Source organism: Oryzias latipes, chromosome 9 (assembly GCF_053564925.1).
Source record: "Oryzias latipes strain Hd-rR chromosome 9, Olatipes_Hd-rR_3.1".
NCBI classification, from domain to species: domain Eukaryota; kingdom Metazoa; phylum Chordata; class Actinopteri; order Beloniformes; family Adrianichthyidae; genus Oryzias; species Oryzias latipes.
The window spans coordinates 25,749,445-25,769,048 of NC_136245.1; the positions used below are offsets into that span (position 1 = coordinate 25,749,445).

At 39.0% G+C, this 19,604-nt stretch overlaps 1 protein-coding gene across 1 annotated transcript; it reads left to right on the forward strand.

Annotated features, from left to right (window-relative positions):
* The first annotated feature begins 4,301 nt into the window (after positions 1–4,301).
* On the forward strand, positions 4,302–19,534 carry mapk4 (mitogen-activated protein kinase 4). Its single transcript, XM_004072322.5, has 9 exons — positions 4,302–4,519; positions 6,195–7,343; positions 7,691–7,866; positions 13,565–13,709; positions 14,660–14,742; positions 14,885–14,963; positions 15,179–15,395; positions 15,778–15,943; positions 16,335–19,534. The coding sequence occupies exons 2-9, from the start codon at positions 6,977–6,979 to the stop codon at positions 17,274–17,276; spliced, it is 2,175 nt and encodes a 724-aa protein (XP_004072370.1). The 5' UTR covers positions 4,302–4,519; positions 6,195–6,976; the 3' UTR covers positions 17,277–19,534.
* Positions 19,535–19,604: the final 70 nt, after the last annotated feature.

Consider the following 19,604-nt stretch of genomic DNA (forward strand, 5'->3'; position numbering starts at 1 on the left):
TCTATTTAAATCAGTTTTTAATAAAAACAGAAGTGAGTAAAGAGGAACAGAAACACAGCTTGGAGATTTAAAAAAAAGAAAAAGAAAAAGCACATGGTCCAAAGCAGCAGCAGCACTAAACTTAATCTCTCCAAATGGCACAATTTTAGTCCTCTTTACTGTCTCTTAAATCCCTCCTTTTACTGTTTTTTTTTTTCATTATTGCTAATATTACTGTGTTTTTTTCTTATTTTTGTTGTGCAAAGGCAACCTATAGAAAAAGGAAACAAGTTGAATATAAGCCAGATGTATCCTTTTTGTAATCTAAATTTAAAAGCAATTATGCTGAAAAGTTCAAATTCATGGGTCCATTTATGTTCATGTTTGAGAGACAAAATGACAGGTAATGACTTTTTAGTTGATAAATTAAGAGGTTAGAGATTCTGTCAAAATTAAAAACAACAAATAAATTACTGTTGTGAAAGATAAAACAATTAAAAAAGACAGATACTTCAATTACTTAAGAAATATAATGTAAAAAAATCAAAGAAGGAAAAAACCTTGCAGCAATACTAGCATAATGCAGCAGGTTGACATGAGTCTTATTACTGGATGAGGTCCGATTTATTTATGCCATCCTGATTTAGGGTTGATAAAACAAAGTGCTACATTTAATCTCAAAGATAAAGAGAATGTCTTCCATCAGAATCCACAAAAGATTCTCTACATTCTGAAAAATCCAAGCCCCATAAGTGAGCCTATAAAGTCTATTAAAGTTTAAATCAATGAAATCTTTAGACCTGATCCTCTTTGGTCACGACAGACATCACATGTGAGCAGAAGAACAGTGAGCCCGTGAAGAGAAGTTAAGGAAAAATGTTATCCCTCCGAGACTCTGGGAATATTGAGCAACATGTTGCATCAGCTGCTGCTGGCTTTTCACAGAAACTTTGGGGCAACAAAAGCAATGATCTCTAAAAAGAATGTTGTTTTTTCAATACAACTCTCAGAGAAGATACTCATTATTTTTGAACATCTTACCTTGGTTAGCAAAATCATAGAGGCTTAGGTATAAAATCATCATTTATGTCTGAAGAAAAAGTACATTCCTGATCATGAACCTCTTGCTTCCCTGTGTGTCCATCTCTGGCTTTGGGTATTGCCACCATGACAAATCAAAAGCTGGAATTATTGTTGTATTTTGTCTCAAACTTTGGTAAAACTTGTACAACTTTCTTATAAATTATGAAAACTGGTTTTGTAACAAATTTTCTACGGTTGGGTTTTTTATGCTTCTGGGCTTTTTTAGAAGTATGAAAATATTTGCTTTGTGGGACAAGCTGGTCTCAGGTGTTGTGTCATTTGAGGGGATCAGATCTTCATATGTCTACCAAATTAGGATTACTGGGAATAATAAAGAATGAAGAAAGATTTTAAACATTAAGAGGAGACTTTCATATATGAAAGTCTGAAAGAGTAAATCTAAGTTTAAGCTTATCAAAAATGTTATGTTTTGTAACAGCTCCATCCAAAGTGGGATAAGTGGCTAATGCTAGAAAACCATTCTGACAGCCAGCAGATGAACAGGTGACCAGTCTGTTGCAGCCTCCGGGCAGGAAGCTGAAGGAAACTGCCCTTACTTTAGAAAAATCCAAAACGCTGACTGAGAATGGAATCTGTGCAAAAAAAGGTCTTTAAAAGTAAAAAGTATTCAAAATCTTAGTTCTTTTCCATTCATGTTTCCATTTCACTTTTGGATCAGGCTGTCAGCACTGTCATAGAATGATGCATGAGAGGGGAAGGATGGAAGGACTGCGTGTCACTCAGGACTTGGGCTTTTGTAATCACAAAAAACGTGTTTTCTCATGATAACAAGTGTAGGCCTTTCAGCTTCTGCACTTCCCTGACGTGTTCATAAATAAATAAATAAATCACACAATAAAGCTGTTCATAAAAAATCAGTAATAGAGAAATTAAAATGTGAAGCTTCTGAATTCTGCCCCTTCCTGTTTTCTGTAAGAACAAAAAAAAGAGATCAGCTTTAACAAAATAAATTTGCCAACCTTTAAAATGATAAGGATTTCTGCTAAAGCTAGCTCCATTATCACAGTGCCAAACCCCTGAACTTTGATTTACTGGATGCATTTAGCAGGTCATTTGTCATAATACAAGAAGACAAAAGATATCTAACAAAAAATACAACAATAACAAAAAGACACTAATTATTAACAAAAGGGGGATGCGTCCCAGTCAAATTGGTTTCTTTTTGAAATGTAATGTTTGTCACAAGCAAAAATCTTTGAAACCTAACTAAAAAAACCTTTTCTGCACCGGTCTTAAAAACCTATTTTGAATGAGATTTGATTCAGTGTATTATTATATGTGGCTATTTATTTTTAACAAATGCATTTTTTTAATGTTATTAGTAAAAAAAAAAAAAAATTCTACTTTAACCACTTTAACTAATCTTTGAAGCAAATTTTCTCACTCAAATGTGTTTTATTTGTCAGTTTGTTTTTGCAAGCAATGCTTTCTAGGTTTCTCTACTATCCAGGGAGAAAACTCAAACTATTTCTTAAACATTTCAACAATGACACATCTATATGCTGGCAGAAAAAAAAAAAAACTTAGGGGGTGACGGTCCCAAAATAGTTTTTTTGTGTGTGTGTGTGTGGAGTTCATCACTTCTGGGCTGCATTCTGACATGTTTTGAAGGTATTATTTCTGTACTGGTCCAAGTATGCCACATAAAAAGAAGTAAGACTCTTGGGTAAGCAAAGTATAAAGATCCATGACAAGCAGAGCACCGTGCAGCACTCCTTCCTCTCCGTGTCAGAGCTGTCATGTTAACAGCATCCCACACAGTTCATTACATTACGTGTCAGATCACTGTGTTCCCCTGACAGCTTCCCTCTTCCTCATTAATCCCCCTGGCTGCTGCACCTCTGCTTGATCATTATTACCCTCACCATGACCTGGTCTCTCTTTGGTGTCATGCAGTGACTCATTTAAGAGCCAGAACCCCTTCAATGAAGGGGGCTGTAACATGACAAACTCCAGAACTGAACACAGCAAACGCTGGTCGAAGCTTTGATCTTTGTCGTCCTCCTGTTTGTTTTCTTTGTATCCAGTCACTCTTACAGGTTTTTCTCAAGAACAACTGGTTCATGATATACAGTATTTTGGCTTTGATATTCAGCAGTGACAGACGATAATTAGTCTTAGGCTACATGTGGTCTATCCATCCATCCCCTACTGAATCCCTCTCGGGGTCACAGGGCTGCTGGAGCCAACACTGCAACTGTTGGGTGAAGGTGGGGACACGCTGAACAGGTGACCAGTCTGTTGCAGGGCCACATGATTGATTGATTGATTGATTACAGGCACTGATGGCCCACAATACTGCCAAATCACAAAGCTATGTCAAACTCATTTACAAAAATAATTAAATGCATTGATTGAAAAAGCAAAAAAAAGAAAAATGAAATTTAAGGGAAAAGAATTGTGTCTCATAATAGAGATATTTTTCTTAGGTCACGTGATTATTGCCTAATGTCGAGTAGGGTTTGCTTTATTTATATTTATTGCACGAAAGAGGCAAGGCGTGCCCAGAGAAAACCCACGGTTGCACGGGGAGAGCATGCAAACTCCATACAGAAGGGTCCCAACTATTGAACCATTATGAGGTGAGAGTGCTGAACGCTACACTACTGAGCAGCCCAGGATATATGATGTATTCCTTATCTAGCCCTTGTGCTATCCTAGGCACTTTAACATTGGGAGTTGGGTCATCTAGACCCACTAAACAGTGGTTGGAACCTTTTTTCTTCAATGATTTGTGATCTTCACTGGTGTCCATGCATGAAATCCTCTTCATCTTTATCCACTTTTGTCATGGTAGAACACGTCATTGTATGGGTGGGGTCATCTAAGATAGCACAAGGGTTAAAATGAGTAAAACAACTTTTTGTTTTCACAGAATAGGAATTTTGTAACAGCAGAAAGTTAAAATCTGGAAACCTGTACATTTCTTCACTTTCTGTGAAGAGCTTAGCTTTTGTTTCCTTGTTTTTATTATTTCATCAGTACTTTTGTTGGATTCATGAGACAAAGTTCTGCAGCAGGACAAAAAAAATTTGCAGTTGAGGTCAGTGGATGAAGGGAGTGTTAAACTCCTCAGGACAGGAGGAATGGCAGAGATCTCCTCCGCTGATCTGCAGTGTGTGTGACAGAGTTCATGCGCTAAGGCGCAGTCGTGTGTGGTACCTGGGCTGATCCCTCCCCCCTCCCCCTCCTCCTCTCAGATCTTTCCTGTGATGCTCAGTCAGAGGGCGGACTGTCGTCCTCGGCTCCATATCATCCTTTGGTTTTTTTTTTTTTTCTCATCCAAGCGGATCGCCACCCTCCACCCTCCATCATTCTAATCTCCCTCCATGTCCATCTCCGGAGAGTTGCTGCTTCACTTTCTCTGCCGCCGAGGATCGCTTGCGTTCCCGGATCTTTTGTCTCTGGACGGCGGAGTGTGGCTGCGTCTGCTCGGGTGAGTGCTGATCTTTCTGCTTTCTTTTACTTCTTCAATGAGCAGATCGCGTTTCCTGGTGTTCCCTCTTTTTTTTCTTCTCCTGAGAGGGATCGCTCAGGGTTTCTGGTGCACTTTTTTTTTGCTTGGAATTGGAGCTCTTCTGGTGTCATGATGCACTCGACTCGAGTGGGATTGTTTTTGTTCTGGGAGAGGGGCGTCACTGTGGACACACAAAGGCAGATGCGGGAAGCCCGGCGTGTGCGGGGAAGATGCTGCATTTCTAAACTTCAGCTAAAAAGGCAACAAAAAAGCAATCACTTTATGTTTACTTCTACAGAGGGTTTTATTTTATTTATTCTTGATAATTCAATTCTTGCATAAGGTTTCTCTTATTTTCTTTTGATCTATATTTAAAGTGTTTCTTTGGTCTTTTAATTATAGTTATGACATGATATTGGCGGTTGTTTATTGGAAATTTGCCTCTGACTTGTGAACTGGGACTATTGGTGTGGAGCAAGCCCGCCCCTGCTTCCCGTCACCCTTCTGTATACACGCTCTCCTGCCATTTCTCACAACGTTAACCTAATATTATGTGCAACAAAAATGGCAAGCAACATTGGAGCTTTCCAGACGTGCATTTTTGAACCAGATTTCAGCTCGGAAGAGGGGGGAAAAAAAGACAGACATGGTTTTTCAGAGAAACATTGGGGCCATAAAAGCTATGACCATTCAAGCTCTGAAAAGAACACCACTCTGAAACAATTCTTCTTTCTAAAGTCCCATTAGGTGTCAAGTATGGTGTGTGAAATGTAGTCTCTGCATTTAACCCATCCCCTGGGGGAGCGATGAGCTGCAGACACAGCCGCGATCGGGAACCCTTTGGTGGTTTAACCCTTCAACCCAACCCTTTAATGCTGAGTAGGCTTGGATGTACTGAGTCCCATCTTTAGAGTCTGTGGTATGACTTGACCATGGATTTGAACTCATGACCTCACAGTCTCAGGGTAGACACTCCACCACAAGGCCACTGAGCTGATTCACAAGGATTTGCAAAAAGAAAATGCCATTTTAATCCTAATTTTATTTCTATAAATCGTTCATCATGGGAAAAATGCCATAAGAACATGTTAAAAAGACAATTTTCATTGGAGTGGGTCTTTCATACACGTTCAATGAGAGACAGAATGAGAGAAAGAGAACCAGCAGCAATGGGTTATGCATTATTTATGAAGTTTCCCCATGCTACACCTCCCACCCAGCACCACTGTCAATTCTCCATTTCCCCGGACTCTGTTGTCTCCTCTGACGCGCGTCCTACAACCTGAGTGCGAGCTTTTATCACTCAACCCAGATTGTAAGAAAATCCATTTTTTCTTGATTGAAATCCTGTTTGTGTTCCTGAATTTTCTGCATTGGAAATAAAAGCAGAAAAGCCGTGTTTTTTTCTTTTTGGGTGAAAACTTTCAAAGCGTGTTTTCAGCCTGTGTTAAAATGTCAGCAGCTGCATACAGTAGGTATTTGAGCATCACTGAGTTGACATGATTATCCCTCTCCCTGGCACACAGAGTTCCTCGTGTAGATTAGGTTTCTGCACTGTTCACTGTTATGTAAGGGCGACTCTTCTGCAACATACCCCGTTTCCGTGTAACTTTCATCTCCTGGCTTTCACCCTGTTTACCCTCTCCTTTCCCAGAAGCAGCAGCTGCGGCAGATGTGCTGAGTGATGCAGCTAATATTGCTCTGACTTCGGAACACCCCTACGCTCACAAGAAGGCGGCAGGAAGCAGATTACCGAGGGATTATCGATGCACAAATGGACACACAGCCATGCTCCAGGATTTCTCCTCCACCTGACTGCTGCTCTGAGTGAACTTCCCCGACTATTTCTCCGGTATCATGGAAGAAGAGGAGGAGCCGACAGAAACTCCTTGACTTTTAACCCCGCCTCCTTTATTGCTTGCTCTTTAAAAAATAACAGATTGGTAACAAAAAGCAGACAAAGAGCAAAGTGCAACAAAAAAAAGAAAGAAAGAAAAAAAAAGGTGGGGAGGGGGTGAGAGCTGCTGTCCCATGATATGTCAACACTTCTAAGAGCAAAATCAGCATCACAGAGGGTTGTTTCTATGGATACCCATTCCCTGCCCTGTATTAACAAGTCTGACTGATTTTCCAAATCTCTGCATATGAAAGCGGTGCAGAAATAGATGGAGATAAAAGCAGAAAAGATGTCAACTTAAGTTTATTTCACATTTCCTTTTTCGAATTATTTGCATTTCCATCGAAACCATAAAAAGAACAGGACTACAAGGACAAAGAAGAAATCAACATTCATTTTTTTGGACAGGACAGAAATAAAATGAATCAACATGCAGCAGAAAAGAAACATTTTGTCTTTACAAGCCAGCGAGATGTGACAAATTTTAACAAAACATAGTCAAATCCCATTCATTTGTTAAAACTGGTTTGTTTTTCATAATGGCTAGCCTAGACACCCCTCTCTTTCTCATTGGCTTTGAGCTCAGCGGTCACTTTTCTGACCCGCGGCCTCTTGGCACAGGAGTTACGGGCCTGGTCCTGTCAGCTACGGACCAGCGAACTGGACAGCGTGTAGCAATAAAGAAATTAGGGATGCGAGATGCTGTGACAGTAAAGCACGCCCTGCGTGAGGCAAAAATCACCCAGAGACTGCGCCATGAAAACATTGTACGGGTCCATGAGGTTGTAGCACCATATGGACGTCCACTGCCCCTGGACCCCACCCAAATCGATGCCCTCTACATCGTCCAGGAGTGCATGGAAACGGATCTGGCTCGACTGTTGGAGCTTGGACCTCTGCCCACAGGTAGGAAATTTGGAAAACGTATTTAAATAATAAACTTTATTATAATTCAATATTTAACAAATTATCTGGAAGATTCATATTTAAAAAGGGAAAAATGAGCTTGTGTTAGAAACGTTCTCATCCTGTGTGCTATCCATGGCAGCTTGGAGCTTTTCTCAATACTGAAAGAAGGGGTCAGATTTTAATGAAAGGTCTGGGAAAAGGACTTTGTCTTTGATGTGAAACAGTTTAAACATCTCAGCTCTTAATTTTAAGAATAATATAACAGCGCACTGGGTCTTTTTCCTCCAAGTTATGGGTTCATTAACAGAGGAAGTAAAGCAGTCTGACAGTTTGCTCTTGAACAGGTCATGCCACTCTGCTGTTCTACCAGCTGTTGAGGGGACTGAAGTTCATCCACTCTGCCAATGTCCTGCACAGAGACCTGAAACCTGCGAACATTTTCATCAACACAGACCAACTGCTCCTCAAGATTGGAGACTTTGGACTAGCCAGAATAGTCGATCCTCATTACTCCCATAAGGTGAGCGTGCAAAGTCTAAGAAACATAAACATTTGCTTAGCCATGAGTTTTGCCTGCCAGTATTATGGTTTGATTATTTTTTTCCATTCATAATTACTTAAATTTATCTCATATGTTAATATTTAACTTTTTATTGGTCAGAAATTAACAAACCAAATAAGTCTCAAATTGGGCTAAAAATCAATACTACCACATATAATCAGTAGAAGTACTTTGGGATGAGTAAAATAAAGTCCCCTTAATGGTTTTCCTTGAGCTGTTTCTATACAATAGACACAAATAGAAAATATTCAGCTATGTGCAAAACCCCTTTGCCACGGTGAGATAAAAAAAGTATTGGTTTTGTTGTCTGCTCTTTGCTCATTTGAACAGTGAAAGGCATATTTAACTGTTATAGTAGTTTAGTCTAATGATTTATACGTCAGTGATCATATGTTCAGTAATTTAGGAGATGTACATTTAATCTTTATTGCATTAAACATATAAACAAAGTCTTGTAGAATTTAAAATTTAGATTTTGGAGTTTTTTTTAGACTGACCTTGAGATATCCTTGCTGGAATAACATTTAGATAAACTAAGAAGTGTTTTAGATGTTTTTCACTTTAGCCCTTGGATGAGGCATGAAGTTTATGGTTAAAACAGGGTTTACATTTGTTGACAGTGGCTTTAAATGAAAGCACTTTGCAGTTATTTACCCCTCAAATCCAATAGTTACTCAGTTGTAAAGTCTGGTGTTGATCTGATTCTTGTACTTTGTTATATTTTGTTTATTGACCACAAAACTAAAGTAAATTTTGCTTTTTCTTTTATACCCAGTAACACTTACTGTGGGATGTTGTCATCTATAAACCCTACAAGTGATTGCCCATTGGTTGTCCATAGAGTTTTTGATAATACTGTCAGTTCATAGCAAGGAGAAACAAAACTTCAATTTTTAATGCAAAGCACAAGAAAAATGTACTAAAACTGAATTAACTTTTTATGTTTTCCCTATTTCCTCTGAACAGCAATTCTGCAAGATGAAAAATGAATCTATTTTAGGACGTGTAAATTATCTGTGCGCCATCTCCTGTGTCAGTCTCCATGTGGAGCACTGGATATCCCATCATGTTGCAAGTCTCCTCTTGATAACCAGTGGGGAACACATATAGTGTGTCGTTTTTATGGCTGTAAAAGCAGAATAATCTGTCTGCCAGGTTTGTCTTATGCGTGCTGTCCCAGTGGGTGTCTAAAGCAGAACTTGTTTGATTGTGTTTTAAAAGAATTTCACACAAACTGCACACAAATCTAGAATTGGAAAATTATTTTTGAAGTTTCATCTTTGCACAGATTACAGCTAGTATTACAGTATTGATCGTTTATTTTATTGCACACCCCCTGTAATGTTGCTGATCTTTTACAATGGGCTTATTTTTCATCAAAGACTGCAATGAAATCCTTTTGATGGTTCTCATATCCGGTTTTTCTCCTATCTAACACTGTGATTAGCTCATCAGCTGGAGATAAGGTGAAATAGTACTGCTTCATTATTCAGTGTTATTTTGTGCAAAGGTCCCACGGCACAGTCGTGTAACATTAGCAGAGGTGTGCGTGTTTGAGCCTTTGTGTGTTCTTTGCATGTGAAGAGGAGCCCTTGTGAAAGGCAGTCTTTGTGAGACCAGAACACAGGACTCTGGATCAGCTGGGTGCAGACACAGGGGTGCATTCTGAATGCGAGCAGGATCATGGACGAAGAGAGCCTGAAAAAATTGGATGAGGAACAAAGGTGACTCAAGGAGAACTCATGAAAAGAGTTAGAAAAGAACCAAAAGGGCAGAGAGGTGAAATGAGGAAAGAAGTGAAGATGAAAACAATGATCAAAGAGATACAGAAAATTTGAGCAAATCTGTTTGGGCTTTGCAGAAGATCAACAAAGTCTGTGGACATTGTGCTAAAAACACAAGTTGCAAGAATGAAATACAGAAAACATCTTCTACCAGTTTATGAAATATTTTTTATTTTGGCTGAATCTGTTCACCAGCTGAGCAATATGTCTTTTCCCCATAAAAGTGTTATGAGCATATGTGAGTTTATGCCGGACTATTTGTGATTCAGTCTTGACACCACAGCAGGTGCCAACAGTGAAAAGGGGAGCATTTCCTACCTACCTGAGAACATGAAGCTTCATTTTTTATCATTTAATGTTTATAAAGTCAGAAGTGACCTACACCTTGATGACTTCTGAGCTGCTAAACATTAAAAGACCCACTCCGATAAAAAATTGTGTTTTTAACATGTTCTTGTGGCATTTTTTTCATGATAGAGGACATATATTCAGAAAATTGGCCTAAGATTGCATTTCTGAGTATTTTTTATCCAAATCATTGTAAATCAGGAGCAGACAAAAAAATGCACCTGGAAAAAGCTTGTAAGTGTGATGTAGAACCTACAACTGCAAGCCAAAAAAGACTTCTGCTAACGCCACACCAAAAGTCACGGCCATAACTCAGCCAAATTTCGAATGAACTCCTGTTGCTCTGTAGAAACTATTTCCTACACCAGCAAAGGCTTTTGACTTTACCTAAAAATGGCATGATAACATTTAAAAGACCACTGGAAATGCTTTTAAAGTAGATCAAAAGATGAATGGAGTGAGACTTAAACAGCTGGTAGTGTTTCCAAAACTGGTCATGAAAGTATAGAAACATGTGAGTGCAGTGCAGTAGACAGAGACATGTCAAGAGGTAGACAAATATTTGCTCAGTTGTAGTGGATAGCAGAGAAGGGAAAAAGGGTCAAAGATAAAAAAAAACAGTCAAAGAAAAACTTTATTTATAATTTATTCATCCCGAAAGGTCTTTAGTTTGTCCTCATGTGTGAATGTCATCTCATGAGGCCGCTCTGGAGATGCTCAGAAATTATTAATGACCTGCATGGAGGATGGAAAGAAAGAAGGAGAAGTCAGGTGAAGGAAGGTTGAGCTGCTGGTCATAAGGCAAAGGTGGGAGAGCAGGGTGGTAGGAAAAAGAAAAAAAACATCAGGTAAATGAGATGGAAAAAATGAGGAGGGTTCCAGGTAAAAGAGAATGATAGAAGCTTTCTGTGTACACAGCGGTGACATCTGAAACAACCTTTTTTCCAAGACGGTAGTTTTTATGATCATCTTTAATGGTAAAATTATATCAAATCCTAAGGGATGTACGTCAACAGCTGCCGGGAAGCAACAGGAGGAGCTTGGATAGTGGCCACTCAGCAAAAAAGTCAGAGGCAGTTAGCGAGATTATGTGTTCACCAGACAGTGATGAAGCTCTCAGTGTCAGTTTCTGTTCTGTTATCTGCTGAAGCACAGACAGGAGCAAGTACTGAGAATGGAGACAGAGGAGCGGTACACACAGAGGTGTGCACAAAAAGAGGTGTATAGAGTACACAGAAAATTAAAGGTAGCTCAGCAAACAAAGACGCTAAAAGAAGTTAAAAGGGTAGAAAATTGCATAGAGGAGTGAGTGGGATTTTGTTTTTTCTTGTAGCCGTGCTACTAAAAAAATAACCTAAGAAATTAAACTTGTAAAATAACGGGCGGTGGTTTTAAGTCAGGCAGGCAGCTTTGCCGAGCAACATGTCAGGAATGTTAGTGCGGATGACCTTAGGAGCTTTATTAACCCTCCACAAACTGCTGACCATGACCAAGCTCACCACTTTATGTCCCTTTCTGTCCAGCAACACAAAGAAGGCAAAGACATTTTAGCTTTTCAGTAAGATTTACATCCACCTTCAGGCACATTTTAAATTCAAATTAGGGGGCTGTAATCTGCTTGGTGTAATGTTAAGCTGCTGTTACAGAAGACTTACTGTAAAATCAATTAAGCTGGTGAGAAAAGCTCACGGTGGTTTCTGACATTTATTTGGAGAACGATGACTCATTTGTGTCAGGGTAAATGCCACGTTGTCCATATGTCACAACCTAGAAGCAATAATTAGAAGTGGAGACACCAGAAGGAGTTAGTGTTATAATAAAAAAAAAAGTGCAGCTTCGGCAAAGATATTTAAAGTTTCACTTTGATTAAAATCATGCTTCTGGTGGCATTTTTCTCATGATGGAGGATGTATATAAAGAAAATGTATCTTAAAATTGCATATCCGAGTATTCCTTTATTCAAATCATTGTGATTCAAGAGCAGATGACGAAATGCAGTTGAAAAAAGCTTGTAAGTACGACGTAGAAGTTACTACAGCACGCCACAAGCTCCCTCTACTCTGCTCCTTCCACTTGTAGACAACTAGATCCATGTATGACTTTGTTTTCCTCAACCATTTTTTTTGCACTAGTACTGGTAATGTTTGGTTGGGGTTGTAAGGGGCTGCAAGCAATAAGTAAACATATGGATAATGGGAAGGGGGAGGGTTACTCCTTACCAACAGTTCTGCTCACAACTCAGAACTATGTCTTAGAAAAGAACACAAGTTTTTATTCATTTTTGGATTTTTTTTTTAAAAAAAACACCATAATCATATTGGGAACACTTAAAATAGATCCAAAGATGACCAAAGTGGGACTTGAAATGCAAAGCTGCTTGCTCATTCTGCAGAATCTCTAACCAATCAGAGCTGGGATATCTTGATGACCGGAGTGGGACTTTGAGAGATTTGGCAAGTGCAGATTCGCTCAAAAATAACAGCTGTGTAATTGAGATTCTATTCCTGAGCCAGTTTAGCTCGTGCTGGTTTGCGGCGCCTTCCGTCCGTGAAACCCGGGTTCGACTCCGGGCTGCTCCCTGTTCCCTTCTCTACCTCTGCCGGTTCCAAGCCCGGTTTGAGAAGGTTGCGTCAGGAAGGGCATCCGGCGTAAAACATTGCCAAATTTACCATGCGACTTGTTCGCTGTGGCGACCCCTGATGGGAGAAGCCGAAAGTGGAAGAAGAATTGAGATTCTATTCCTACAGAAGTTTTTAACCCTTGTGCTATCCTATGACCCCACCCTTACATTGACGTGTTATCCCTACCATGACAAAGGTGGATAAAGTTGAAGAAGATTTCATGTAATCCATGGACACCAGTGAAGATCACAAATCATTGAAGAAAAAAGTGTCAGCGCACTGTCTAGTGGGTCTAGATGACTCCCAATGTTGAAGTGCCTAGGAGAGCAAAAGGATTACGTATATTTTTCCTTTATAAAAAACAGAAGACACAGTGGAAAGTTTGTGAAGGTAATAACAGAAGGAGTGTTACCCTCAAATTGATCAAAAAATTTTTCTGGTAAAAAAACACCAAGAACTAATTCAAACTTTCTGTCACTAGATTTGGTGTAAAATTCTTAATATTCATATGATATGATCATCTCTAAAAGCTGAATAGACACAAACACATGATTTATTGCTTTGAGAAACAGAGTGAATGTACTTATCCCCTAATTAAAGCCCTGATGCTGTCTTCAGTGTGAGCTGATGCTCTAGTTTCTCTTCTGTTTCACAATAATTCTATGTTGTTAATGTTCTAAGTAGTGAATTTGGAGTTTTGCTTGTGTACATTTTTTAATTTCTGTGTTTATTTTCTGCTCATGATTCCAAAACCAATTTCAGAAAAAAGTCTGTTTTTTAAATAAAAAGAAAAAAAAAGGAAAAGAAAGATAGAGTAGCTGCAGCTGTGGTGTAATAAGTATCTATCCATCAACTGAGATGCTCCTCGCTTCTCTCTTCTATATTTATCCCTCTGTCCTGCAGGGCTATCTGTCTGAGGGTTTGGTCACTAAATGGTATTGCTCTCCCCGCCTCCTCCTGTCACCCAACAACTACACGAAGGCCATAGACATGTGGGCCGCCGGCTGCATTCTGGCTGAGATGCTCACTGGACGCACACTGTTTGCAGGTAGATTTATAGCAACAGGGAAATCACAGTCACTGAAACACCCCTGAAGAATAAACCCCAATAACATAAATGTATTTTGACTTCTTTTTACGAATGAGTGGTTACATTGGTAGGCTGAGCACTTGTGCTTTAGCTAATATTTACCTTTCAAATTGCACTGAACAAAAACTCGTGCAGACTGGACTGCGGACAGTGAAGGAGACTTGTCTACAGTGTGTGCCTTGCTTTCGTTCTAAAGGACTGACCAGAATAACAACAATCATAGATCCATTGTGGCTGTCTAATTCACATGTGGTTCCAACTAACAGACTGTTTTTGACCTCCAGTAGCCCTCTACACCACAGGAATAATTTCAGGAACCCAGAGGTGTTATTTCTCCCCCCATCGTTTCACCAAATGAGACTTTCACACATTAGGAGCAACACACTGCTGGGTTTGATCCAACAGTGGGTGCTAGACACTTCATTTCGGTTTACCCGAGAGAACAGGACATGCTCTAAGTCAAATATGAAGTGCACCTCTCTAGCTTTCAAAGTGTTGGTATAGCACCACCTGCTGTTTGACAAACGCAAATTCATTGTTGCGTCAGGAATTTGCTGCTGCAAAGCTGCAAACTTGCTCAGTAATGTCAAATAATATATTTTTCAATGGTTTGCAGGCCTAAAATACGTATTTTTTCAGAGCAATTTAATTCAGTGTATTAAGATAGACAAATGCTTGTTTTAAGTGAATGAATATCATAGTGATACTTTAAGCAAAACTGTCAAGTGGCTACTGTAATTTTGTTATACTAAAAGTATTTTTTCTATTTTGAACACTATTGTTGCAGTTTACATTCTGATTTTATTTATTGAAAATGTAAACTGTTATGTCTATCAACTGGGATTTTTTTATATATGGTCACATATTTTAATTTATTTTTTCCCCATCTGCTTGAATGCCTCTGACAGGAGCTCATGAGCTGGAACAGATGCAGCTGATCCTCAACACAGTGCCTGTGCAGAGGGAGGAAGACAGACAAGAGCTATTACAGGTGACGCCAGAGGACACTTAAAGCTAAACAATTCCAAAATCACATTACATTAAATCATATCAAATACCGGTAAATTAAAAGGGTTAGAGTCGACATTTAATCACAATATATTTATAGAACCTTTTTTATCCTGCTTTCACAGGTCATGCCTTCATATGTCAGTCATGGATGGAGAGTCAAGACTCCCGTCTCAGAATTGCTGCCTGAAGTGGATGCTCAGGGTGAGCCTGGGGAATTATGGGGAGCTTGAAGGGGGAAGCGAACCTGTGAACTGTCAGAGAAAAGCATTGGAAGAGTCTGAAAGAAATAAAATACAGAAACTCTGACACACTGACTTGTGTCTGATGAAAAGATGAGAGAGATGCTGAAATATGCCAAAGAGTACAACGTAAAAGCTTTAGTTATTCTTAGGAATCTCCCCTTTTTGTTCTCCCAGCTGTGGACTGTCTTGAGCGCATCTTGACCTTTAACCCCATGGATCGTCTGACAGCTGAAGCAGCACTGTCCCACCCTTTCCTTCAGCAGTACTCCTGTCCTGAAGATGAACCCATTTCATCCAATCCCTTTCACATCGAGGATGAGCTGGAGAGCCTCATCTCACAGCAGAGCCTAAGCGCCAGCAGCAGTCACACCTCCAGCATCCACTGGGATAGGTGCAGATTCTGTTCTCTTTATTCCCTTGGTTTGCTAAATAAATACTATACAGAGCAAAGTGTTTGATAGCAATGCCATGAATTATTATTTTGACATAATTATTGCTTCATTACATTCGGAAAAATACAACATGTTATTACATAAGTATAGGGTCTGATTAGAATTCATCAGAAAAAGAAGACAATGTATAAGTATCATTAAATTTATTTACTGTACATTATAAGATGTATTTATTTATGTAAATTACATTATAAATAAAACATATTGTACATAAATCGATGATAAATATGTATATCTATGTATGTATATCTTTATATGTGCATACATATACATAACTATACATGTACTACAAGGAAATGTCAATATCTTTCCCATCTGCAGGTATGACAACAGTTTATCAACTGGCATGTGCTGGCAACAGTCAGCTGACAGGTGTCGCTGCATCCCCGCTGGTCAAGTTCGATCTGATCTGGGAGATAACTCAGAGAATGAAGAGGTGCGCAGAGATCCACGGGCCAGTTTCAGCTCGCTGGCAGAGGAGGCTCAGGTTGTCAAGTTATTTCGCTATTATTGATTTGTACCGACTGAAGCATCCTGTTTCAGTCGTATGAAAAGAACAAAGCAGCTAGGGTGAATCCTTTGAAAGACAAAAAGGAGCATTAGTTTGCTGATATTGTATTTCATATTGATTTAAAAAATAATCTTTTCTATTTACCATGATAGTAAGAATCGCATATGTTCAAATAAGTGTCTTATTTTTTAAAAAGGGGAAATAAGACTGTGGCTCCTATTGTTGTCAGTGAGAACTTTACCTGAATGGCTCCTTAAGTGTTGAAGGTTGCCAACCTCTGACTTAGAGTCTATGAAATGGTTCAAATCACGTGACCTCAAGTTAATGTCAGTCCTATTCTCCTAATTTGTTTCCTTTTTTTATACAGGTTGACCCACGCAAATACTCTCACAGCAGCTCAGCCGAGCGCTTCCTCGAGAACTCTCACTCCTCGCTGGAAAGAGTTTGTGGTGTCGGTTTGGGGGAGTTAGACTGCGGCCGCTCGTGCGACTACAAAGTGGGCTCCCCTTCATATCTCGATAAAATTGCCTGGCGAGAGGGAAAGCCTCAACATTACTCCGAGCCTAAGCTGATTCTGGATCTGTCTCACTGGAAGTGCAAAAAGAGCAACCTGTCAATGCCTGCTGAGCCCATTGGTGGCAGCATGGAAGACCTGGGGAAAATGAAGGAAGAAGAAGCAAGTAAGGATGAGGAGGAGAGTGAGAATCTGTTTCAAGAAATTTCTCGCTGGGTGGAGAGCACGCAGTGTCGTTTTCACTCTCCTAGTCCCAGTCCTTCATCAGAGCAACGCTCCTGCTACACCTCTTCTCCACCTCTCCCGCTCTCTCCCACTGATCTCCAAACACCCGTCTTCCAGTACACAGAAGTTGTGGATCATTCATCAGCTGAAGATGAACAACTCAGCCTCTTTCCATCTCTAGCATCCTCTTACAATAATCTTCCCTCCCTTTTCCCCTCATCACCAACAGGTCTTCTCTCTCCGGACGTAACTGAAAGACTTTTACCTTCCGACACTCTCCACTCTCAACATAAGGAATCTCAACCCCCTTCCTCCACCTCCTCTTTAGCTCCGTCAGTAAAAGCTGACTCTTTGGAGTCTCTGCCTGTTAAGCATAAGGAGCGACTGCTTGACCTGGACGCTTTTATATCTCGGGCACTCCAACTATGCCGGCAGAATAAGGAGAAAGCTAATGGGAAGAATGGACAAGATGCAGGATGGATGGAGGAAAGCAAGCAGAATAGCATTAAAAGAAAGGTACCCAAACTGCCAGAGCACAGGACCTCAACACCACAGACTCCCAACTACTGATGCTGACCCTCGACGTCAGACCCACAACTGGATGACATCATATTATAGCACAGGCAAATGATCATATGAACCTGAGATGTTCTCTCTGCTGCAAAACCCTGTTACTAGCAGCTTTTAGTGTTTTTAGCACATTTTCAAAAACACTTTACCTGAAACACACAACCATACATTGTTGTGGGACGGTTGTGGGACGGTCTTTGGCAAAAGGAGTCAAGATGTATTCTGGGTATAAAATAGGCAATGATTTCAACCCTGCAAATATGAAGAATTAGTTTGATTTGAATATAAGTAGAATCAATCAACAGTTTTTGCAAAAATAGATCAGGTTAAGACTGAATTAAACTCCACTTTAGCCTTTTCTGTGACACAAAAAAGGTGAGTCTTGAAAGTTTTTAAATTGTTTCAAAGTCTTCCAATGGTGTCATTGATTAAAACTAATCAAGGTTATGTGTTTTTCCCCAAAATAGTTCTGAATGGATTACGGTACTATACGTAATTAAAGACAACTGTTTATGCCATAGTAAGCTGTAAATTTGTTTTTGCTGGTTTAACACGCTAAAAAACCTAGTTTGTCACTGTAAACTCAGTTTGTTTAGTTGTTATCACATCTAACTCTAACATTGATCAAAAGATTTGTGTGCGGTTTTTGTGGTTAAAGTTATGATGAATCATTTTAACAATTTGTTGTGTTTTTCAACAGTATGTTGTTTGATTATGAAATGCAAATGATTTCTGTTAAATGTTTATTTTTGTCTTGTAAAAATAGGAAGACCACTCAAGATTTTAACTAGATTTTTGACTAAGTGTTAGGTTTTATTTTATTTTATTTTATTGTCTATTGCACCAAACAAACCAATTTTTAAATTCTTTTTGACAGTCTATACCCCTCCATGTTGGAATAATTTAGGTGTTTGCAGCAGACACTAATGCAAACAACAATAGCTTAATCATACAAATACTTCATAACCAGAAATATATATATATTTATAAGTAAAACCTTAAAGTGCTGCTCTGCGTCAACTTCAACATCAGTGGATCCAGTAATCATTCTGTATCCAATAACTCACAACCAAATTTGCCACTTTTTGAAAGAGCTTGCGTTAAGGTGCATGGGATATTCTTAAAAATGTATTGTGTTGCCTTTCTCCAACAAATCTTTAGGTTCAAGGAATTGTACATTTATTTAAAATATGAAGCTAGAATCCCAACAGTGAGCATTGGGAAATGGCAAAAAACTGGTGCCAAAAAGACAGTCAACTGAATGTTCTTCATTTTCTATCCTTATCTGCCCATGACTGTTTTGCTATTTTAATGTTCTGCTCTTTCAGTTTACTCAACAGCGTTTTAGCTGCACATATGTATAGCTCCAGCTACAAGAAGAGCCAAAGGGATACTTTAAAAAAAAATAGTTTAGACACATAGGCTAGCAAAAGGTATTTTTTTTGAGTATTGCATTTTACAGAAATGCCCTAAGTCAATTAGCAGTCAGTTTACAACAAATCAATAGTTTCATCAGATATTTATTTGATTTTTTTTAAAATACACACTTATTACAGAATTACTTCTGAATGGCTTACCACTCTAAAATAGAAGTTCACTTTCAAAATAGCTGGATGCACACCTTCTGTACATGCATGCACAAGTTCAAAAGATGGCATTTGGGAGAGGTACAAGTTAAATTCATTAGGCATCAAGGCTGAATAATTGTTTATTTATATTCCAAAGCACTTGTAGCTTCAGCATTGCATTAAGGATTTAATCATTGAAAACCCCATAAATACTAAATTTCCCCATATGCTTTGTCAGTGATATATTTTTAATCTATAGGTTAAGAAAAACTTTTAGTTAATCTTTTATTATTGATGTTCCATCAATAGAATTATAGACTGTGTTCCCTGCATTTGACCTACCGTAGTTAAACTATCTTGCAAGTTCAGCTATTGCAGTAGGCCACAGTTTCATCCGCAGGTCACAATCCACCAATACCATTCACCTTGACACTGTAACATGTTCTACTGAGATCATGTGCTTCATCATACCTCAATGTATCCAGCTTGCTGAATGTAACATATCCATGTGCCCTTCTTACTGCATGCATCTAGACTGCATCATCAGTTTGTGCTGACTATTTGTTGAATCTCTTTGGCTTCATTTGTAATATAATAGGCTTTTGAGCTGTTTATTTTAATGATTTGTCCTGATATCTCTTTTGTAGAGTCAGATTTCGTGAAAAAATCAATAAAAGGACATTAAAACAATATCTATCTATCTATCTATCTATCTATCTATCTATCTATCTATCTATCTATCTATCTATCTATCTATCTA